Here is a 24,752-nt window from a genome sequence, read left to right as displayed (position 1 = left end):
CCAGCATGCTCCCTGATCAGTATTGTAGAGGACACAGTCCCATCTGCAAAAATGTACCATTATGATTCTGCACTGAAAAATACAAGTGAAAAAATACAAATGAGTCACCTCAAATAAACGGGTGGAGGAGTCAGGTTGGCTCGAACAGCCATTATCTTATAATAAGGTGTTTCAAATCCCTCCTCAAGGTACACACCCATGAAGCTCATTAGTATAACAGTCATTTCACTGAGGCAGAAAGTTCATGAATATTGGAATACTGTGTTGAATATTCGAGGGAAATTTTTCACTGTCTTCTTGCTACAGCAGCTTTTTGGAAACGCACCAAGGGCTTTGATCCTAAAAACACTTACCTCTAAGCACCTGGGTAGTCCCATTGACTTTAACAGAATCAAACGAGAGCTTTAATTCAAGTGTTTGCAGATTAAGACCCATGTTTGTAATTTAAGATCTTATCTACAGAAGAAGTTGCACTCATTTACCTAAGTGTTTTTATAAACACACCTTGATTTAAGTGAGTGCAATGTTACTTGTGCAGGCGGCCACCATCTAAGGAGTGGTGGCCCTACCTCGGTTCCGAACAGCGTGAAGGCAGCAAAGGCTCTCAGATAGCTGGAAACCATCAATGAACTACACAAGAATAGCCATGCTCTGAAGTACCGAGGAGAAGGACGCTGCCAGCAGGAAAGGCTTCCTTCGCATGCTTCATCCATTGTCCGTGTGCCCTTGCACCACTATCACACCTACTCTGTAAAACCGCAATCATAGCGGTCATCATAGAATGGTTTGGGTTGGAAGACCCAAAGACCATTTCGTTCCAAACCCCTCTGCTATAGGCTGGGACATCTTCCACTAGACGACCTTGCTCAGAGCCCCATCGAACCTGGCTTTAAACACTACCAGGGATGGGGCATCTACCCCTTCCAGTGCCTCTGAGGGGAGTGCTCTCACTCCCCCGCAAGGGCTGGTGAGGATGGATGAGAGTTTTCAGGCCTCCGGGGACTGGAGGCATTTCCCGAGCCGGGCCCGCCGGCCTCGGGGCGGGCTGCGAGGCGCCACGGGCGGGCACCGCGGGCACCGGCTGGGCCGGGCTCGCCCCCGCCCGCCCCCGCGGCGGCTCCTCCTCCCACCGTCCGCCGCCGGCCGGGAGCCAGGGCTGTGCCGGCGCCGCCGCCCGATCTGCGCGGGGAAGGTGCGTGTTTGCTCTGCCCACCGCCGCCTCCTCCTTCTTCATCTCCTCCTCCTCCTCCTCCTCCTCCTCCTTCTCTCAGGGAATCCCCACTCTGGAAGCGCTCCCCCGGCGCCCATCCGCCGGGCTGCAGCGTTCACCCGGGGGCCGCGGCTTCGGCTTCGGCTCGGGCTTCGCAGAGGGGCACGCCGGCCACCATCGCCGGCGCCTCGGCGGGGCTCAGCCCCGTCTCCTTCTCTTGCCGAGGCCTCTCTTTAAAGCCGTGCAGCGTGTGGTGCCCCCTCGCCTCCGAAATGGGGCCCTCGGCCGCCGGGCCGCAGCCCCGCGTGGTACCGGGCCAGCCCTGCCCCGGGACGTGTGCTGGGGACCCCAGCCCGGCCCACCTCGCTGAACCCACTGTCCGCCCTTCGCCGGAGGGGTGACTGACACTAGCAAGGTCGTCCTTCAGGAGCACGGACATGCCATCGCGTGACACAGCGGATAAGAACCTGGGGGTGCTGGTCGACAGCCGACTGAAAATGAGCCAGCAGTGTGCCCGGGTGGCTAAGAAGGCCAAGGGCATCCCGGCCTGGATCAGGAATAGTGTGGCCAGCAGGACCAGGGCAGTGATTGTCCCCCTGTACTCGGCACTGGTGAGGCCTCCTCGAGTGCTGTGTCCAGTTCTGGGCCCCTCACTATAGGAAGGACATTGAGATGTTGGAGCAAGTCCAGAGAAGGGCAACGGAGCTGGGGAAGGATTTGGAGCACAGGCCCTATGAGAAGCGGCTGAGGGAGCTGAGGTTGTTTAGCCTGGCAAAGAGGAGGCTCAGGCGTGACCTTAGCACTCTCTACAACTGCCTGAAAGGAGGGTGTAGCCAGGTGGGGGTTGGTCTCCCAGGCAACGAGTGACAGGATGAGGGAACACCAGGGGAGGTATAGATTGGACGTTAGTTAGTTCAGAGGAATTTCTTCACAGAAAGAGTGATCAGATGTTGGAATGTACTGCCCAGGGAGTTGGTGAAATCGGTGTCCCTGGAGGTGTTTAAGGAAAGACTGGACGTGGCACTTTGTGCCATGATCTGGTTGACGTGGTGGTGTTCAGTCATAGGTTGGTCTGGAAGATCTCAGAGGTCTTTTCCAACCTAATTGATTTTGTGATATGAAGTCATTGTTTACACTCTTGTTCCTCTTAGTTTAAAAACAGATATGGACCCAAAGTTGAAGTTGGCAGTCACACAGTGCTTGGGGGATGCATGATCGGTGTTAGGCGAGACAGGGCGCTCTGCTGTGATCCTGAAATGAGCAGAGTTGACAGCAGTCACTGACCAAAAGCTGCGTCACTGCAAATAGATAAACCCCATAAATACAAATGAGAGCATTAGATATTTAAATACATTTTATGGCACACCTCATAGTGGAGAGGTCCCAGCATGTAAAGTGGTTTAGTGCTTCAGAGTAAGAATTTCTAGTAACTAGTAACCATTAGGTTTGTCTTGACAGGTCTTCATTCTTCAAAGACCACCTTTTTCAATTTGATGCATAGAGGAAAAGTATATAAAAGAAGCATTTTTTATATGTAGATACAATTTTTATGTATGTGAATATGCATATACATATTTTATAGAAGTACTAAAATGTATATGAGTGAGAAGAAAGTGAGATACAAAAAACCATGAAAAAATGTAAGGTCAATGGGCTGAACAGATTTGACTAAGGAAGCATTAGATACGAAGGAGCCTTTTGAATCTGGTGGTTATGTCTGACAAGTTACAAGTCTGCTCAGAATTATGAAAAAGCAGATTCAAAACACAAGGACAAGAATTCTGTTTGCTTGTTAGTTACTTATTTCTTCCTTCAGACTGTAGTGTTTTGGGGACCTGACTTTCCTAAGTGCTACATGAGCACCAGAAACACCTGCTCAGACAGTGCCATACACAAGAAGCACCTAAAATCCTACTTTCTTGTTTAGTGAGCCTTAATTTTCAAAATTTTGTCTGTCTGTTGTTTTCACTGTTCAAAATTAGGTTGGTGTTACTGTTTCTGGAGGTACTTCCAAGACTGTACGAGTGTTGTAATGTACTGGTGAAAGGGGAACATGTGAGGGTTTCTTCTTATGAAGCATACTTGGTACAGCTGTAGAACAGACTCTCTGTGTGCGAATGTAAAGACTGCTTATATCTTCATCTATCTAAAATATCTCTATTTTAGCTTGAGAAAATTCATAAGATTTAACTTACGGTGACAAAAGTTGGCCTTGATTTTGTTCTGGTTAGTTTTCTGCCAGGATGAAGGATTTTATTAAAAGTCTTTCTCATGCTTACCTACTGTCAGTTCTTAAAATCACCTTCCAGTGTTGTCTGATGCTCCCTCTGTTAAAACCTCAGACATTTCTTTCCACAAAGAAACCCCTCAAAGCCTGCCATGTATATGAGAGTTCTTACGTCCCTTTTTTCCTTGTAAATTTTGTCTCGTTCTCTTAGACATATCCACCCTATCTTGGAGAGCATTTATAAGTTGTGCCTTGGAATCAGTTTTACTTTACTCAAACTTCTATCTTTCAGCTGAAGTCTGTGCAGATAAACTTGGATCAAAGCCACCACAGCTTTAGAGATTCATACAAAGGCTTTGTCTTAACCAATCTTGTTTCTTAGTGTTTAAAATATATATAATTCTTTTGAACAGCAGAACAATAAGATACTAAATCAGATAAGAACAGATTGCAAATCTGGGCTGGGAAGGAACAACCTGGCATTGACCCCTGTTGGGAGACATCTGTTAGAAAAAGCTCGTATAAATTCTTACTTGTTTTATAACACATTTTTGCAAATGCCTGCATGTCTTTAATGCCAAGTTGAGAAAGGAAGCAACTTGCAATATTGCTATTGATACAATTGCACAAACTCATAATGCACATGAGATTCTTTTATCTATTCCTGCTGTATTTTACGAAACTTCATGTCTTCAGATTGAAAACTTTGCCTTGTCATTTTTTCCTTCCTTTCCAGTTGTGGGAGGATGAAGGATGACAGTACATGTAAGAGATAGCAGCTGCAGGGGTGAAATATTTTGCTTAAAGAAGTACTTTGTGCGTAGAAATGTACTAAATGATTACAATCTCGAAGCTCTACAGTTCTTTCTGTTCTGTCTCAACAGGAAATACTATCCGTCAAAAACTGCATTGCAGTAATCTTTCACGTTATGTTACCAAATGTCTGCAATAATTTCAAAGTAGTGAAATAAATGTAAGTTCTTGCTTCAGTTGACCTCAAGTCACTTATGTTCTGTGATGGCAATAGTGAATTTTTAGCTCCAATTTGTAATCTCTTAAATGCCAATTACTTGATTAAGTCAGTATTTCTGACAGAATGTGTGGAGAATGCTTTGCTTTTTTTTGTTTCAGTTTTACAATAGAAGAAAAGATTGTACATCAGCTTGAGAAAAATGTTAACCTTGTTAGCCTGTAGTTTTAAAAAATGATAATTTGGGTGCCTTGATCTTACAAGAGACTTGATTTCTGTTTTTGAGATAGGGAGAATGGACCAATGTGTGTAGGTTTGCCTTTAGTTTATTTATTCATTTATTAACTTATTTTTTTATTTAATGGAGAGTATTCAGACACCTGGCTCATTTGGATATTTTTTTTCCTGTACTGGTATTAATAATAGTAACATTTTCTCAAACTCTTTTAAATCTAATTAACATGGATCTGTTTGATGAATTTTCCCCACAGTGGGTGAGAGAAAAATGGGAAAATCCCTTTGGTGCTGTTGCTGCCAAGAGGGATTTGGTAGAAGTACCCAATGAACAGATATATGGATTAAAATACATCTCTAAGACTTTATTTATACATTTTGGTAAAATTTTTCTCTGTACTATGCACTGCAATCAGAGGTATGGCAAAAGACCTATGATCTTAAAACATGACTTTAAAAGATACTAATGCTGTTTTAAAAAAGAAAAATGTCACTCAATATCTTAATTCTCTAAGATAAATTTTAATTCAAGGATCTTTATGTTATAGTGACAAGAGGTTAATCGCAGGTCACCTAACATTTCTTGCATCGCAGGAGTTATAAACAACTAAGATTTATTTTAAACTTGCCTGAGTGACCATCCTGCATTTGGTACAACGGTGAGTTTTTGCCAGATAAGGATTTGCCCAAACTTGTCTTGTGACCCCACAGATGCAGCATCTTGTGCAACTGAGAATTGTTGTGACCCTTTTGAAGCCTGTCTTAGTACTGATATGAGTGTTCTGATTTTAAGTCTATGTGTGCTGTTTGGGTTTTTTTCCTTTCTTTTTCTCTAGTTACTGGTTAAGGTGCCTGATCTTAAATGTAGTGATAGTACATTTCCTACTAGAACACTCTATATGAAAGGGAATGAGACCACTCTTCCACCCTTCTGCAGATTTTCTAGCTTTCATCTGCTACACATACATTGATATCCTGTGCCTTTAATTTTTTCTTAGTTTTTTTTCAGAAGAGGCACTTGACTGTGAATTTACCTAAGACAAGTGAGTCAAAAGTAATTTCGTGTTTCAAGTGGCTCCACAAAAGGAGCTTATATAATATTATGCATGTATCAATAGTCATTTGAGAAAGAAATGTGGGGGTTTTGAGTTCTTAAAATCAGATCTGAGCCTATTGACTCCAAAGGGAAAGCATCCACTATTTTATCTGTAACGTTTGCAGACCAAAGCATAAATCTGATTTATCTGTAGTGGTTTCCCCATCTACTCAGCACAGGTTTTGAGATTAGCGTTTCTGATCCTGTTGATTCTGAGTCACTGGGCTCACCTTCTGTTTCTCTCTGTCATGTTCTCCTGTACAAGACATGAGTGCTCTTCTGTGGCAGACTGTGAAACACTTTCTGGAGTTTTAGTTTAATAAAATTTTCTTGTTGCTGTGGAAGCAGAAAGAATTGTAAGTTACTAATTTCTTAAAGATTGATCATAGGATCATTTTTAAGATTGATTCTGTTTCCTGCTGTGGGCTGTTAATATTTTCTCTTATGACAACTAGGTAGGGCAGAAAAGTACATTGCTAATCTTGGATAATCTCTTCAGTGCAATACACAGAGCAGACAGTTTCTGTCTCACTGATGCACTTTGAGATACTCTAGGAAAACAAAGTCAACTTTATATTAATTACTTGTCTGGTTTGGTTGTCTTGAAATAGCTGTTGAATTAGAAATCTCTAGAGGTTTTCCAGAAACAGAAAAGTCTCAGGAATAGGCTTGGAAAATTCTGTGCAGGCTCTGAGTTACTGCCCTTGTCCATTTTCCTGCAGCTGCTGCAGAGCTTTCCATCCCAGCCATCCACCTATCCCTTGGATTCTCAGCCAGGTAGTAGTGGTGGTGGAAAGAGCAGAGCTGTCTGCTCCTCAGACTGCAAGGACTGTTGCAGTCCAATCTTCCTGTGAGTAGTACACCTTCATTTTCTCTTTGGCAGTAACCTGCTGGTACTAATGCTCATTATTAATTTCTGCAAAGTATAAGTGTTTTTCGCTGGATTGATTCTCAGAACCAACTTGCTGCTGATCATATGGACAAGGTTCTGGTGCAAGTGAATGGCAGTTTGGAGGGCAGAACCACTGTAGCTGGGATTTAGATGGACTTGAACCACAACTGATCTGAATCTTCCGTGTCTCACTCAGTCCATAGGCTGGTAAAATACACCTACACCAATGTTAATGCAAGTTGCTACAGCAGCTAAGGTCTGTGGTTCATGCTTCATTTTGGACTTAGGTCTTATAATTGAAGAGAAAACTTGCAGAAAGAGTGGTAGTGAGCAGGAATATTTCTGGCTGCCCTTCAGAGAGTAACCGAATGAGGACAGATGTGCTTGTTTCCAGCAACTGATGCCACCCAAGTCAGCAGATACATCTTGCTTTGCAGTGCTCTGGTGTACAGTACAGTGGTTAAAAAGACCTGGCATAACCAAATGCAGTGTATCCAATACGGATGGATCTTTGGTAGTTGTCAAATTTTGGACTGTTCCAGCAGGTCTGGTGGTGAAAGAGGAGAAAGTGGTCAAATTGGAAGAAACTTGGAGAGAACAGCTTATACTGAGTGTCGAAACAGCTCTTAAAAGCTTGCTGTACTCACAACAGGTGACAGCAGTGTCTTTAGCTGCACTCTAAATTTTGATTTGGGCTGTGAATTTTACGTGTCAGTGAAAAAAGAGTTGGGTAGAATAGTACTATTATCTTCCTCTGTTTACGCCTGGAAGCAGGATGAGCTGAAAACTCGTTTGCAAGTTTTTTTCTCTAGAGAAGAAGGTGCTGAGTGGTGTTTCTGTTAGCAGTCCCCTCACTGCTCAAAGTAGGTCTGAGTTTTTGGCCCAGAATATTGGTTTTGAGTAAAGATAATACTTCTGACACAACAGTGTGAGTTATTTTGTGTCATAAGTGAACAAGACTCTGTGCTTTCTCTAGTATGGGAGTTCTGTCATGGCTAGAAATGATTTTTTCCCCCACATCATACTCTCCCGTGTGATGATGTTTATGAAACAAATTTCTGAAAATTGCTCTATGGTTTAAGCTTTTAGGCTGAAAGAAGTCAATGCATGTTTTAAGCTTTATTTAAGGAGCTGTCATAGTCAATAGTGATGAATCCTATGTTTCTTCTATCCAGATTGTGTGACAAGTTTTTTTTTAATGTCATCATGGCTAGGCTTCGCGAACGAAGATTTGGGAAGGCTCTATCCACATTTGCTACAGGCACGTTGGTGACTTATGAGGCCAATACGTGACAGACAAATCTGATTGCAAAAGGCACAGCAGAAAGATTCCTTAGATGGTGTATTCTGCAAGACACGGTTCTTTCTGCGTTGCCTTTTCTCCTCGAGAGTGATCCTGCGTGTGTTCTCGAAGGAGACAGCAGCGTTATAGATGGTGTGTCTCCAGGCCTCCCGACTGGAGGCCAGAGTAGACCAGTTATGTTGATCAATATGGCCAAGGCTGAGATGTTGTTTCAGGGAGTCCTTGTATCTTTTCTTCGGGGCTCGTCTCATGCGGCAGCCAGTGGCAAGTTCTTTTTTAATGTAGAAGTATAAAAAACCCCATACAATGTGAATCCTGTTTTGCTGACACTGGCTTTAAGTCGGGGATGAACCCAGCAGTTAAAAAACACATGATATATTTGTCTGTAAAGCATATCTAATGTTTATATGCTTGGTTTCGGTTGTTTTGTTTTGTGCTTAAACCAGTGCAATTTTCTTGTGATTATGGTGCATCCCTCTCAGCTAGCTTGTCATTGTGTTATACACCACACTCTTGACAGTCCCAAAATCATGCATTTACAGTTTTCAGGGGTTTACGAAAGTAAGAGCAGTTACGTTTTGGGGGAGGAGTAGTAGTCAAATTTTCTGATTTTTTCCTCACCTTTCACGTGCTACTATGTATCTGCTTTGGCTTTTCCTCATTGTTGTAGTGCTCGAAGATATGGACTTCTCTGTTGCTTTTGTTCTCAGTGCATCTGTATTAGAAACAAATGTATTCAGAGGAGAGAGTTGGGGCTGTTCGGTCTGTAGAAGATAAGGCTCCAGGGATACCTTATGGTGGCCTTTCAGTACCTAAAGGGGGCTTATAAGAAATATGGAGAGAGACTTTTTAACAGGGCTTGTTGTGACAGGACAAGAGGTAATGGCTTTGAATTAAAACTAGAATTAGACTAGATATAAAGGAGACATTTTTTACACTGAGGGTAATGAAGCTCTAGGACAGGTTGCCCAGGGAGGTGGTAGATACCCCATCCCTGGAATCATTCGAGGTCAGGTTGGATTGGGCTCTGAACAATCTGATGTAGTTCAAGCTGACCCTGCTTGTTGCAGGGGGGTTGGACTAAGTGACCTTTAACGATGCCTTCCAACCCAAACTATTCTATGATTCTATGTTGGCTCTTCTCTGAAAATCTGCAACACACAGCCTGGTTGAGCAGCTGCAGACAGGAATGGGAGCATGGGAAAGTTCCTTTGAAGAATGTTATATAAAAATAACTATTGGGATCTTATCAGTATGTGAACTCTGTATAAAAAACCCCCAGATGCACACTGGATAAATAATAATTAAGAGTAGGCACCTGTCTAATGCAGCCTCCCAAAATTATCAAAATGAAACATGGTGTCTTACATCGACTGTCCTTACAAGTGTGGGCTTGTTGGTAAATGTGGATTAAGGGGTGTAGGATTATTGTTGCCATCAGATCTGTTCCAATGGATGCCTGGGAAGTTGTCATCAGGGATCAGGACTGATAGATAATTCATTGCCCAAAGCACTATTTATGTCCTGACCTGGCTTCCAAATAGTGTCAAAGAAGAGCTTTCAAAGAAGAGCTTTCTGAGGAGTGACCCTAATGTGGGAGTCACGGAAGGCACATGTGGTGAGACTGTTATCCTGAAAGAATCAGCACTTCGTCAAGAAGTCATAGATAACTATTTGGCTGCTTCTGAATGAAGAAGCAGTAGTAACTCCATGTGACCTCTACCTCATCAATTGCCTCTGCTTGGGAGCTGATATATTATGTGATAAGATCGAAACCAAGTGTAAGCAATCCTCCAATACCAGTTTCGTATTAACTTGGAATTGCATTTAGTTCATGAAGGGACTGACACTTGTAACACCTGGATTTATTGAAGGATGCAGAGTCTCCATTTTTTTCTCATATTAGTAACACCAGAGCCCCAAATGTTAAGTAGTCTCTTTACTCATGCTGTGGATAAAGCCCTCTGAATTTTATGCAGTTATGACAGTGCAAATATGAGGCTTTGAAAATCAACATTTATAGATAAATCAAAGTAGAGTACCCTAAGTGGATTGTTTCTGCAAGCTTTTGTGTCCTCAGTGATTGGTCTTGTGACTAGAAACATTTTAAGGCCATGTTCACAAAGCTGTGCTTACAGAAGTCTTCTTAGGAAGTAGGATAAAAGCCAAGGGTGCCTTAATACTCTGGGATCCCTGCCCAGTTTGATAACAGTGTGTCTGAATAGCAATTTAAAGAGTGTCTAAATGGCTTCACTTTTTATTTTGTACCAGGCATAACTTGTCCAGCAAACCCAGGAGGAGTTTGTGGCTGTCACCTGCAACAGCAGAAGGATAGGAGGAGCAACTGGGGTATCAAGTGAAGCTGTGGGTTCTTGGGGCTCTGCTTGGCTGAAGTCCCTGTGTACCTCCTGAGCTCAGGTGTAGTCACTTATCTGAACCTGGTGGGTTCTTAGCAGTTAGTTTTTTGAGTTGGTTTTTTCAAAGATGGCTAGTGTAAAAATTTCTCTGTGTGTTGGCTTTGCCTTATGCAATCTGAACTGTGCAGAAATCCTTAAGACCTAGGAGGAAACTCCTGTCTGTTTTGTTTCCTCACATGCTTTCTTGGTATAATTTAATCTCTGAGTATTATTGTTGAGATGCGGTGTCAGAATCATGTCAGTGCAAAGTCAGGGAGATATGTTAACATATGCCAAGATAGAGTTGATCACATTCTGTCACTGTTCTCACTGTACCATTGGTGTGTTTATTCTGTTTTAATTGTCTGTAATTTTTTCTTGGTTTTTTTTTTTTCATTTTCCACTTTGATTTCCAGTTGACTTTTTGTAATATGACCATTTGCTTCACTGCAGCAAAAGCTTTTGACTGTCTCTTCCTGGCAATGTCAGAAGAAGGGGCCTGAGTGGTCATGATAATTGAAATGTCTTTCATGTGGCAACTGAATCACTTGGAAATGTCACTTCTGAGTTCCTCCTCTTCCAATTGTTTGTCCATTTTGCCCGTTTGTAGTTGTAAGGCATGTTTGTCTCAGTGTGTCTGTGCAGTGCATAGCACTGTGCACACTGGTGATAACTGGAATGCGTTGAACATTGCTTGAAATAAAAAAATTGGTGCTGATAGATGTCTGCTGTCGTAGCTGAATTTTTTTGTCCTGCAATAGCAAAATATTTTGATAATTTTTTGTCTTTTAAATGGCAGTAAAAAGTAATTAGAACTTAAATACAGAATCAGAGCTGCCTTATGCACGGTAACTGTAGTGCTCCATGATCAAATGTATGCTGCACTGGGGAGTAGCTCTGATGAAAAAGTGGTGTTGGAGCTTTCCTCCACATCTGAAAGAAGTCTAGTTTTGCTAATGTATTTCTCAAAATTGGCTGAAAACCAGTTTTCTCTCAAGCTCTTTTAAGTCAAGTCTATTTATCTTCCTTGCAGTCTGTTGTTTGATTTGGTTCTTTAGACTTTTTAAACTTCCTTTTTTTTTTTCCTACGTTTCAGTGCAATCTTCAGTGGGATGGTGGCCCCAATTGTACATTGTCACTGAACTGTAGTAACTTGTTTCTAATGTTGATATGTTGGAATACAGTATGATATTTGAGTACCAGTATTATGCTCTAGTGAACATGATGAAATCATAAATTACATACTTCATATCTCATTGAAATTAATATCCTTCCCCACCCTTAATATAAGTAAAGAAATGTGTGCATCATAAAGATCATTTTTCTGTCAGTTGTAATGAGACATTCTTAATGCTGTGCCTTTTTCATATAGCTGTATTTACAAATTCATCCTTTGTTTCTCTGGAGAGGGAAGATTCAGTGGGTGTATCCTACAGTAAGGAGGGAAAACACTAAGATATCAGTTTGCAACAAGTCTAGCAATATGTTCACCAGATTTCTCGGCTTCACAAAACTACTTGAATGTTGTTACTGTAACAGTATGAGGAACATACCTGTTCTTGTAACTGTAGAGAAAGACTGTGTGAAAAAAAAATTACAAAGATGTTTTAAAAAGTTATTTTAATCTGGAAATTTTATTTACTAGTATTCTTACATATCTTATATTCAGCATTGCTGAAGAAGTATTGGCTTAATTTGGAATTGTTGCTATTGGTATTGTACATTGATATTGTAGGTGTATGGAGTAAAATAGCTAAAATGGTTGGATACTTTTGAAAATATTACTATTATCTTTTTTTGATCTTTTTCTTAGAAGTGTTTAATAATGTGCATAACTTTTCTCTGAACTTGTTGACTTAAAATGTAAAATTTTGTTCCATATACAAAGCAAAAAGTGCTTTGTAGGTGTGTGGTCATAGAAGCATATTATTCTTGTCATGTAGGAAAATCCTAAGAATATAACTTAGGAGTTTCTAATTCTGGACTAATGTAGTTAGGTGCAAATATTATCTGGTGTAATTTTTGTTAAGGACGGACAGGTTACTTCATCAGGAAACTTGGCCTGTTGCACTATATTATGTAATTAACAATTAAGGTTGCTTATTTTGGTGACTTCATTTTGGCAAATATCCTGACGCCTTGTGCTGTACTTAAAACTGAGATTTAATTGTTGGAAGGAGACACTCAAAGTGTTTGTATCTGCTAGCCAAAATATGGAGCACATAGAGCATACATGCGTTCTGTAGGGCTGAACAGCCTTCTGCCAGAACGCTGCTTGGAGGAGCACCCAGACGTGCCTGCAAGTGCCAGATGCATGGCAATTTGATTCCTTTTGGCTTTCAGAGGGGTGGCAGATCAACTTGTGACAGTAACAGCCCTGCACTGCCTGTTGTCAACAAAACGTGGTTTGCTCCTGTTACAGTGTCCATCAATCAATTTTACGGCTTTTGAGCTTTTGCTATCCACAGATATGGCTTGATCGTTTGCTTATGGCTCATACCTTCTGTTTTAGGCTTTCTCCTGGTATGAAGGTACGTTTCATCATTTGGCTGGATGCAGTCTACTAGTCTTTCAATAAAAACTCAGAAAGAAAATATTTAGCATCAGAACTGTGGGAATAATTTAACTCAATACAGGATATAAGGTGTCCTGTTGAACCTGTTTTCAGAAAGAAACTTAGTTTAGAATTTTGGGTTATAGAAATATTGGGCCTTGATGGCAATTCTTGCCTTTGGTGCCCATTAATTTGAGACCTCTTGTTTCTCTCTTTCGTGTACTTTATTCTTTTCCATAGCCTGATCCATCTCCTCAGATAACAATATACAGAAAGTACAGAAGAGGTTGTAAGAGAAGATTTCTGTGGTTATGTTGCTCCAATAAAAAGAGAGTACTTTTAGGAAAGACTGAAAGAAAAATATGCGCTTCTGAAGAGTTTGTGTCTCATTTATGAATTTTGTGAATAGATAGAAAATATGTGTCTATTCCAAGAGGCTTTACAATCAAGAAAGGTTTCCTAAATTAGAAAGAGGCCACTAACATTTTATCTCGAAATGGATGTGTGTGAATATATTAATTTTTTTTCATAAGCCAGTCTTTCTATGTCTGAAGGCAACCTGTCTTGCCTTTTACACTAGGGCAATAGTTGTGGACTTGCAGGAAGTTGAGCATAAAAATACCAGGTAGTATAATTGCAACCCTATTCTCATATGTTTTAATTTAATTGTCCAAATCTTTCCCACCCTCCCCTCAGCTGTCTTTCAACACTATCGGCTGGCTTTAGCTATGTACTTTGCCATTTATTGTAATATGAACAACACTATATTTCGGTGTCATTGATTCCTAAGTGCCTTCCATTCATTCAATATTTCTGTTCTATTCAGTTTTTCTCATCTGAAAATCCAGCTGAATTCCTGTCTTTTGCCTCTGAAAAGATAATGTTCTCCCTTTTGAGAACTGTTTGTATTTTGCATGCTCATTAAGAAGAATAATGTCAGCTGCTACGTGGCCAAGGCACTGTTCAGTGGTTGTGGGATTTTTTTATTATTATTAACTTAATTTTTGTCTTGTCTCTCACTGCTTCTTAGGGAAGTAGCTGACTGATCATTTCTGTAGCTTTGCTGGTACAGTTCCTTGCACATGTATTATGGTGGGATTCTTCAGGATTATTGCCATCCGTTTTAGCAGCAGCTACTGAGTAAGATTATATCAGGGTAGCCTGTTATTATTCTGAGGCTTGGAGGTGAAGAGAGAGGGAAGAATGGCTCCTTTTGCTGCCTCCTTCCTATGTTAAGCTACAGTACTTCCCCCGTACTGACTATACATAGGGTATCAGCTTCTGCCAAATGGGGAGCTAAGACTACAGTGTCTCTTGGCATGTTTGGACTTTCTCAGTCCTAATCCTTAGACTTTTTAAAACTTTTTACTTCCTATTCTGTCCACATAAGTCAATATCACTACTTGAGCCTATCTGGTCCTAAGTTACACTTATCTTTCCAAGGATTTCACTATGTATCTTCAGTGGTAGCAAATCAAGATAATTCTTGGTAAGTTGGTAAAGGTAAAACAGCTCAGGTATTTCCTTTGGTGTTTTAGATTTTTTGGTCCAAGTAATAAGATTATTCAAAGTCTTTTATCCATATCGTGTTGTACTATTCCTTTTCTTAGTTTTAGATGTCAAAAGGCTAATTTTAAGGAGTTTGTAATGTAAATGCTAGCTTTGACTGTGTGTGTTCCCAAACCCAGCATTTTCCAGCTGATTAACTGTTCTTCCAGATAAAGAATCTTGACAATTCTGGAAAAGTAGTCTTTGAAGACTGTCTGCTTTTCTGCTTCACTCTTCAAGATCATAAAGCTTGTCCCCCTGTCCTCCTCATTTTTATAAGTGATGGAAGAACTCTCTGACTTTATTTTTAGGCAGAAATCTCCTCGTCATTTTGCAAGTTCACCTAGCCTTCCAGCCATCCTACTCCACAGCTGTCACAACAAACTTTTTTCCAATGCTATTAAATGTATCAGACATCACTCTGCAGCATGTGAGTTTGTTACCCTAGGGCTTTTCAGTCTATTCTCATGTCATCAAAACCACTGTGTGATTTCATGATTTTATACATTCCTTGGAAGAAAATCAAATGGTACGTGGTTAGGAAACTGATAGATACTCTGCAGATATAGCAGATCTCTAGCAATTAAGTGGTTAATACCCTCAATTTATTGTTTTCTTTCCTCCATTTCCCATAACCATGACTCCTGTGAACTCTCTGTATCCTTTTATCTGTATTTGCAACTGGGATTTTGGGAAAACTTTGCCGCACTGGAGAAGCAGCAGTGCTCTAACTTTGTTAATCCTATTTTTGTGCCCTTTGCTCCTCTTTCTCTTATCTGGTTGCTGTAGACAGTGTTCTCATCTGAGAAATTCTTTGTCCTCTCAGTCTCTCTCTCTCTCATTCTTTTCCATCTGCAACATTTAAGTAATTTATACTGTAATGATTTTAGTGGTGGTAGCACCAGTTAGCCTAGTTACAGATTGGGTGTGCTAAACCTCTTTTCTATAAGGGCATCATTAAAAGATGAAGAGCCCGATGATCTTGCCCTTTAGCATCAAAGACAGCAGTTAGCAACAGATAAATGGACCAGACAATAGGTAGGAGCATCCTTAAAGTATCTACTCTTAAATGTATCTTATGACATTCTCTGCACTACCAACATAGTATTGTAGTATAGTACATATATAGTACGTATATGTAGTATAGTACATTTCATTCTCTTTCATACTCATTTGAGCTGGAAAAGACTAATTTCCTGTCTTTAATTTCTCTTTTTCTTCTGCATACCTGCAACTTTTCTCCCTTGTTTTTTAAAATCCTTTCAGCTTGTATTTATGGCCTGCTTTCATATTCTGAATCTCAGATTTAATTTGTAAGATATGTTTTGAGCTCTAGTCCTAACTACCTGTTTAAGCAGGGTCAGCTGCAGCAGGTTGTGTAGGCCCATGCCTAGGCAGGTTTGGAATATCTCCCCTATGGACACTGCACAACCTCTCTGGGCAACCTCTTCCAGTGTTTAACCACCCTCATAGTGGAAAAAAAAAAAGTGCATTCTTGTGTGCAGATGGAATTTCATATGTTCCAGGTTTTGTCCTTTGCCTCTTGTTCTGTTGGTGGGTACCACTGGAAAGAGCCTGGTTCTGTCTTCTTTGTTCCCTCCCATCAGGTATTTATACCCAGTGATGAAAACCTCCCTGAGTCTTTTCTTCTCCAAGCTGAACGGTCACAGTTTTCTCAGCCACTTCTCATAGGATAGACATTCCAGTCCCTTAATAATCTTTTGCAGCCCTTTGTTGCACTCTCTGGTATGTCCATATCTCTCTTGTACTTGGAAGCCCAGAAATGAAGAAGTACTCCAGGTGTTGTCTCACAAACACTGAGTAGAGGGGGAAGATAACATCCATGTGCTGGCAACACTTCTGATGCGCAGCCCAGCAGGCTGTTGGTCGTTGCCAGCATGAAGTTGCTTTGCTGACTCATTCTCTACCAAGCTCCTTTCCAACTGGATGTCCCTAGCCTGTCTTAGGGCATGGTGGTTAGTCCTCCTCAGATGCAGGACTTGTTGAACTTCCTAAGGTTCCCCCCTGCCTGTTTTCTCATGCACTCTGAGTGGCAGCACAACCATTGTGTACACAGGCACTTCTCCTTACCTTCCTGTCATCTGCAAGTCTATTGAGGCCACAGTCTGTCCAAGCATCCAGATCATTAATGGAGATATATACGAGTACTGGACCGAGTATGGACTTTTAGGGGACACCACTGGCTACTATTTGCCAACTAGATGTCACACAGGTAATCAGAATCCTCTGAGCTCAGTTGTTCAGCCGATTTTCAACCCACTTCACTGTCTAAGTATATGTTATATACATATATACATATATATTTATGTTATATACATATATATCTATGTAGTATATCTTCCAACCTATGCTTTACCAGCTTCCCTGAAACCTTTAGGGAGACTGTCAACTGTCTTCCTAATGTCAAGGGAAACAATACCCACTGCTCTCCCCTCTTCTACCAAGCCAGCAATTTTGTCCTAGAAGGGTATCATGTTGATTAGGCACAATTTCCCCTTGGTAAATCCATGCTAATTATTCTGAGTCATCTTCTTGTCCTTCCTATGTTTGGAAATAATCTCCAGAACTTTTCTCCTGTTCCTTTGCCAGAGCTTGATGTGAGGCTGACTGATCTGTAGTTCCCTACATTTTACTTCTTGAAGATAGGAGTGACATATATAATATATATAAATATAATGGAGCGTGGCCTCACAATGACATCAGCCAGCTCTCAGTATTTGTGGATGCAAACCATGAGGCCCCATGGATTTATATATGTAGTTTTTTTAACTTGGTCTTCCTCCACCAAGGGTGTGTCTTCCTTGCTCCAGACCCCTTTGAAATGTTCTGCTAGGATTTTGTAGGATGAAATCTCTCTCTTCTGTGGACTACATTCAGACCATTCTCTTCCCTCTGAGTATGGATCCATGTACTGCCATGGCTGGATGGCCCCTATCTGCTTCATGAACAATTAAATCCATTGATCAATTTTGACTGTCCTATTATTTTTTATTTATTTGGCTGGCACTGTGATGTTCATTTTTTGGGTCTTAACTAGTTAGATATGCAAAAATAAGTAATCTCCTTTCCTGGATGATTCATGGGGGGTGATAAAGTTGCAGACACTGGGACAACAGGTGTGCAATCTTTCCCTGAGATAGCAGTAGAGTGATTCCTGTATTTCAGTCCAAGTATGATGTTGTTTTACCTAGGAGGGAATTATTTCTGATAGCTGCTTCTGAACAGATTATGCTGGACTATTCAAGGAAAGCACAATAAATTACGTTCCCATTTTTGTGTCCTTGCCCAGGGTTTGAATTAAGTTACAATGCACTGGCAGGTAGTAAAATGCTGTGTGAGGCAAAAGTATGTTACATCCACAAAAGCTGTGGAAACATGTCTGTTCTCAGTGTTCAGTGGGAAGTTCCTGGAAGAAGTACAGTGCTTAAATGCAGATCCTCTGGGGCAGCCTTTGGAGTGAGGATGTTGCTGGTTTTGAATGAGGCCAGAAAAAACAAAGAAAGCATTTCTTAGTTAAGGGAAATGTGATAACTGCAGTTTCATTTCTTCACTGAAAAAATGCATAAAGTTGGCAACTGGGAGCTCTTTGAGGTGGTCAGTGCTAATTAAACAATCCCCCTGTGTTTTCTGTGTAACAGCTAAGTGTGTCAGCTTTGTCTGGTAGATTTTGCAAACCCTTAAACAAACAAAATATCAAACCTTAGGTTTTTGAAACTAACTCTACAAAGTTTTTGTCTTACTCCATTCAGCAAGAATTTCTTATGGCAGAAATCAGATTATCTTGGTTGCTTCTTTGTGCATGATGAACTTGGCAAAAATCATCATGCGAAAATGAGCACGGTCATCCTGAGAAAATTACTGATGTCTCTAGCAGAGGATGTCTATGAGCTTGTAATTAACTGGTCCAAAGGGAAAGAACATGGAGAATGTGCAGAGCATAGCAATAAAAATACACTGATACCCTCTGTGTAGTATAACCAAAAATAAACAGTAAGTCATATTATAAATGGAATTTTTCAGTTCTCAGGCAGTGTCCTGAGATAACCCAAGTCTTCTGCTCCTGGTTGTGTAAGACCTTTGCCCTGTCTGTCTCACAGAGAGAGATGAAATCTCTGTGATAAATTTGTCATTCACAGATGAAATCAGAGATGGTTTCAGACATGGTTCTTCACTACACTGTGAAGAACTTGTTATTTCCTTGATCTCAATTTTAGAGGACATTTGAATAGTTAAGGAGAATAGCTTAATGTTCTTATACTGCTAAAGCTATTGTTAAATTGCTATTTGTGAAAAGACCCATAAAGGCCTATGGAAGGCTGGAAATTTGTGCTGGTTATCATATGAGCTAGGATGGTGACTCCAAAATGCTTGTGTGTGTGTGTTTTGTGGGTATTGGGGCGTTTTTGTTTGTTCATTTGTTTCTGAATTTGGATGGGTTATGGATCCTAGAAATGTGGTTTCATACTTTCACTCTTTCTGTGCCTTATTTCTGCGTTGCACAGGCAGTGTTTCAGATGGTGTCTTATGGATGCATGCCTGGTGGGTCATCCCCCCTTTCTGGGAGATGATCAGAAGGTCTCATAAATGTTGTGGGTTGCCTCTTCTGTTTCCATTGATGAGTCTTTGCTTCTAAGTGCCTGTACACTAATATGCACAACATGGGGAATACATACAAGAAGTGAAAGATCCGTGTGCAGTTACAGGGCTGTGATCTTGCTGGGATCATGGAGATGTGGAGGGATAGTTCACATGACTGAGATGCTGCAACGGATGGATATATGGCCTTTAGGAAGGACAGACTTGGAAGAAAAGGAGATGGAGTTTCCTTCCATGTGAGAGGACAACTGTAGTGCTTGGAGTTCTGCCTGGGTATGGATGATGAACCGAGAGCTTATGGATAAGGATTAAAAAGCATACCAGTATGGGTGACTTTGTAGTAGCTGTATGCTATAGGCCACCTGATCAGCAAAAACAAGTAGATGAGGCCTTGACAGCTAGAAGTAGCTTCTCATTCACAGGTCCTGATGCTTATGCTGTACTTTACCATCCCGAGGTCTGCTGGAGGCTCATCACAGCAGGTTATAAGCAATCCAGGAGGTGCCTGACACAGGGTATAGAGAAGCCAGCAAGGAGAGGTGCTTTCATGGACTTCAGACAAGCAAAGAAGGGCTGGTGTGGTATGAAGGTCAAAGGCAGCCTTGGCTGCAGTGTCCATGAGATAATGGAGTTCAGGATCCTAAGAGCAGGCCAAAAAGCAAGATCACAGCACTGGACTTCAGGAGAGAAGACTTTGACCTCTTCAGAGATCTGCTTGATAAAAGTCCTGTGGGATAAAGCCCTGAAAGAGGGAGCAGGATCCAAAGAAAGTTTTTTTAGTATTCTGGCTTAGTTTAACCCCAGATGGTAACTACATACCATGCCAATACACACTCACTCCCCCTCCCGCCCCTCAGTCATACAAGGAGGAGAAAGAAGAACAAAAACTCATGGGTTCAGATAAGAACAATTTAATAGGTGAAGAGAAGTAAAGTATTATAATAATAATTATGATAATAATAAATAAAACCCAAGAAAAATAAGTGATGCAATTGCTCACCACCTGCTGAAGAATGCCCAGCCCATCCCTGGCAGTGATCACTCCCTTCCAGTCAATCCCCCCAGTTTGTGTACTGAACACGGTATGGAATACCCATTTGGCCAGTTTGAATCAGCTGTTCTGACTGTGCTTCCTCCCAGCTTCTTGTGCAGATCCTCATGGCAGAGCACGAGACACTAGAAAGTCTTTGACTTAGGGTAAGCACTACTTAGCAACATCCAAAACATTAGTGTGTTATCAACATTATTCTCATATAAAATCCAAAACACAGCACTGCACCAGCTACTGAGAAGAAAACAAACTCTATTCCAGCTGAAACCAGGACACTGGGGGCATTGGATCTAAGTCACTCTTACATCTTTTTAGCGCAGTAGAAAGTGCTTTCCTGATGATGAAGGTGAAGAAGCACTTTTATTCATGAATGGTTTAAGAAAAGATTTTGTCTGGATGTTTTGTGTAAAGAAAGGCATTTGATTTGGCACTTCTGGCAACTCCTGCTCCAAATAGAAAGGAGATACAAAGCTCCTCCTGGATGGGAGCAGCCCTGGGTTTTGATTCAGTGAAGAATGTGATAATTTAAAGAGATGCAGCATTCCAAGGATATTTCTAAAGACCACAACAAAGATTGTGTCCAGTGGTCTGATTATCTTTTTCATTTGCTTTCAATAATTCTGTCTTCAAGTTGAGTTTACTTTCCTGCTAGTTCTGATCAAAGCATTTTCATGATAAATTGATTTATTTTCATTTCTGTCTGCCAATCCAAATAACAAAAAGTATTGCTGATACCTGTATAATTTTTTAATATTTTTTTCTGTTTGCCTCTCCAACAGGCCATCTGTGAAAAAGAAAAAAGAGAAAAAAATGAAGTACTTATTCCTAGTATTTCTCATGAATTTATTATCACAGTATGCTGGGAAACCTTTAAGAAGAGGTGGCAGTTACCCGAAATCATTTGAAGACATTAAAAATGAGATAGCTGGCTATACTGATATTGCTAAGGCTATTATTGATCTTGCTGTTCATGGAAAGGCTCAGAACAGATCCTATGAAAGATTAGCAGTTTTTGCTGATACCATAGGACCTAGACTCAGTGGCTCAAAAAACCTAGATGCAGCCATCAAATATATGTTCAGTGCCCTGCAGAAGGATGGGCTGGAAAATGTGCATCTGGAGCCTGTGAAAGTACCGCACTGGGAAAGAGGAGAAGAGTTTGCAATGATGCTGGAACCAAGGAATCAGAGCATTGCTATTTTGGGACTTGGGAACAGTGTTGCAACTCCTCCAGAAGGTAAGTCTTCCTTTTGGAATTACATATCACTTGCTTTTTAACACCAAACTGTATTACACCCCTTGTGGTTTTCTTCCTGCTGTAACAGTTCTGCAAAACAAGATACTGTTTTTCTGGGGGATTTTTTTGTATGTCGTGGTTGTGAATGATGCAGTTTGTATTTATCAACTGGCTTGTAGAATTAGAATTGATTCCTGAACTCACTCTCCATTACGTCTATACCCTTTTGTTTAACACTGCTGAACCACGTGGTCCTCCACTGTGGTTGATAGGAAAGAAGTTTTCTGTGGGGTGTTGAGTTTGCATGTGATTTCTTCTTTTCTTGCCATGCCCTATCTTGCCAAGCTCAGCCCTTCACATGGGTAAAAAACAAGACAGCAGGAAAAGGAGGAGTATCTTGTGCTGAGCTTGGGAAGTTCCAGCTCCTTGCTATGTATGGCCATTGGTATCTCTGTGTCCTTTCCTTCCATTCCCCCTCTCATGCTCACCTTGGAAAGTCTTTGTCATTTACCTGTTGTTGAACTGTGTGTTGCCTTTTAGTTGATAATGTACAATATGTTACTTGAGGAACAAGAATGACCATTAGCTGGGCTCAACAAAATTCTGGTCTTTTGAGCCCCCAAAAATTAGCTTGCCTACAAACAAAATGATTTATAAGGATCTCTTTTTGTACATACTGATGTGGGGCTTTCTCAGGATTTTTATTTAAAGGCCAGATGATAACCTTCTTCTATGACTTCTTTCCATAAAACCCACTAAACTTATTCCTAGACCACTTCAAAAGCATTCATATTCCTTTATGAGAAAATAAATTTAGTTTAGGAAATAAAAGATAACACGATGCTCATAATTTTTTATGAATTGTAAATTTTTGTGATAGTGAGCTTTCTGTTTGAAATGAAACAATATATAAAAGCTGTTTTGTTTAGAAAAATTATATAGCTCTTCAAAATGCAAGTAAAACTGGATAATTTAAGACACGTTTCACATAAATCATACTTGGTTTACAAAATTGCTGCTGTAAATTTTGTCTGAGGTACTCATGTTATATTGAGGTAAAGACATGCCTAAAATGCAAAACAACTAAAACCGTTAATAATATCTGTTTGTATCATGATATGTGTAAGGTTTAGTGCTTTGATAGGAGAATATTTACAGCAAAGTTTAAGCCTACAACTTATTTTGTATCCTTTCCAGTCCTGTTACAAGCTTCCCAAAAAGGAAACTAAAATTTTAAAGACATTTTTGGTGTTGAGCAAGTGTTACTGAACCTTCCAAGATAACCTGCAATTTAATCTTGGCAAACATCTTCACATCCCAAGAAGTCTGTTTTTTGTTTCTCTTTCTTAGCCATGTAGTTATTTGCACTTGCCTGGTTTTACTCCTAGATTTGCATTTTTTCTTTTAGAGAGATACTGAATTTACATGTTAAAAATGCTCACAGAGGCTGATCGTGTCCTACTTTTTCATCTCTAAGGTTCTTATACTGGCAACTGAATGGTCAGGCTAGTAGTTGTGGCTGGTAATGCCTTGAAAGATAAGATTCTGTTATCCAGTGCTGGTTTATACTGAGTAATGTTTAAAAAGCCCACATTTATTCTTTCTGACATTTTTACTTTCCTCTGAGATCTACCATGTTTCTGAAAAGATGCACATGTTGGTGCTAGAAGACTTCATGGCAGTGAGATCTCTCATGAGAGAGAGGGCAGTTTCTCACACTTGGAATAATTTTGATTCAATTACTTACCTTCTGATTTCTGACTATCCTGTTTCTGGCTGTTATGATTTCTGCTGGTCTCATCTTGTTCTGTGCAAGCTGGGACAGGTTTTTGTGCTTGAGAAGGTTATGTGGGGTAGCTGGTGCCTGGTGAGCTCTTGGCTCTCGTTCTTCCGATTTCTGGGCTGTCCGCCTGGCTGATGGAAATTTCTGGTGAGAACTGCTCATCACCAGTCTCTCTGGGCAGCAGCACTGGAGGGTGTGCTGGTCAGAAAAGTGCCTGTCCTAAAACTCCCACTCATCCCAAACATGGAATAAAAAATGTGTAGTTGCACATTAAAACCACTGCCTTATCACTTCTGAGATATTTGTTCCCAGAAATGCTTCCTCTACTCTAACCAGTCTCTGGCCTCAAATCGGGAGGCCTGGAGACACACCATCTATAACGCAGCTATCTCCTTCGAGAACTCACGCAGGATCACCCTCGAGGAAAAAAGGCAACGCAGAAAGAACCGTGTATTGCAGGATACACCATCTAAGGAGTCTTTCTGCTGTGCCTTCTGCAATCGGATTTGTCTGTCACGTATTGGCCTCATAAGCCACCAGCGTGCCTGCAGCAAATGTGGATAGAGCCTTCCCAAATCTTCGTTCGCGAAGCCTAGCCATGATTCCTGAGAAAAAGGGATAGAAGGCCGCCCTAAATACCATCAGAAATATTGGAACAATTTCCCTCAGTGAGAGTCTATCAGCAGTTCTGATATGTCTTGTTTTAGCCAAGAAGCTGCAGGAATGTGAGTGTTCCGGTAATCAAAATAGTGCAACTTAACTGCTGTTGCTGCATGAGATCAAACTGGGGAGATCTGCTGCTGTGCTGAGCTTTGGCAGAGGGATATGTTCAAGGCCAAGGACTGTCCATCAGATGTTAGCTCTATGATGGTTCCTGGGTTCCTTCACAGCTGCCTCTAAAGTGGACTATGCAGATCATCCCTGAAGTTGTTTAGTATTAACCTGATACTTATTGCATATTTTAAGTCAGTGTTCCTATCAAGATATGTTTCAGACCCTTCAGTTTACAAACCACTTACTCTGTATAGTCCAAACAGATCCCTTCTGTGACATTACTGATGCCTACTTAGCACCAGAGGACAGCACTGGCTGGACTTCTTGTCTTTTAAGGTGGAGGGGTGGGGTTAAGATGAGAGAGGATGACTCCCCCATCCCAGCAGGAAGTACAGGAGACCATTTCTGGTTTTCTCATTTTCTCAGTTATGTCCTGTATTCCTCCCTTCCCATGATTTTTACCCAGGCTTGTGACCTGATAAGCTGAGTAAACCATATTGGCAGAAACTTAAAACTTGGTGCTGGACTTGGTGGTCCTTGGTGCCCTCAGCTCCTCCTGGAGCTCAGCAGAGCCCTTCAGAGCTAATGCTCTGAGGGACTTTTCATTATCATGGCAATAGCCTAATAGCAATTTAGAAACCTGGTTTTGGATGCTTGAAATTCAGGGTTTATTTTCCCTTCTGTCCATGGAAATTCAAACCAGTGTTTCCTGAGAGTGACCCAATGGCCAGAGCGCATGCTGGGGTTGCTTACTTTCCATTTCTGCATACACCATGTGAGTGTGGAAAAAAATCTGCAATCCTTCAGTGCAGGAATAGGAAGACCTAAATAGTATCAGTATCAGTATTTTAGCCTTGAAG

The 24,752-nt window shown here is 41.0% G+C and overlaps 1 protein-coding gene across 4 annotated transcripts in view; it reads left to right on the top strand.

The window, feature by feature from the left end:
• Nucleotides 1-1,131: 1,131 nt before the first annotated feature.
• CPQ (carboxypeptidase Q) overlaps nt 1,132-24,752 on the top strand; it is a 150,078-nt gene continuing 126,457 nt past the window's right edge. For 3 of the 4 annotated variants that reach the window (XM_039382460.1, XM_039382456.1, XM_027717600.2), the window contains exons 1-2: nt 1,132-1,192; nt 20,878-21,335. In XM_039382460.1, the coding sequence (XP_039238394.1) occupies nt 20,909-21,335 (427 nt within the window). In that variant the 5' untranslated portion in view covers nt 1,132-1,192; nt 20,878-20,908. The remainder of the gene's footprint in view (nt 1,193-20,877; nt 21,336-24,752) is intronic. The other variant, XM_027717599.2, reaches the window with a different exon arrangement.

This window comes from Pipra filicauda, unplaced genomic scaffold (assembly GCF_003945595.2).
Source record: "Pipra filicauda isolate LSUMZ 115617 unplaced genomic scaffold, ASM394559v2 scaffold110_size2237424_pilon, whole genome shotgun sequence".
NCBI lineage: Eukaryota > Metazoa > Chordata > Aves > Passeriformes > Pipridae > Pipra > Pipra filicauda.
The sequence above is the reverse complement of the archived record's forward strand: the minus strand, read 5'-3'. Positions and strand labels throughout refer to the sequence as shown.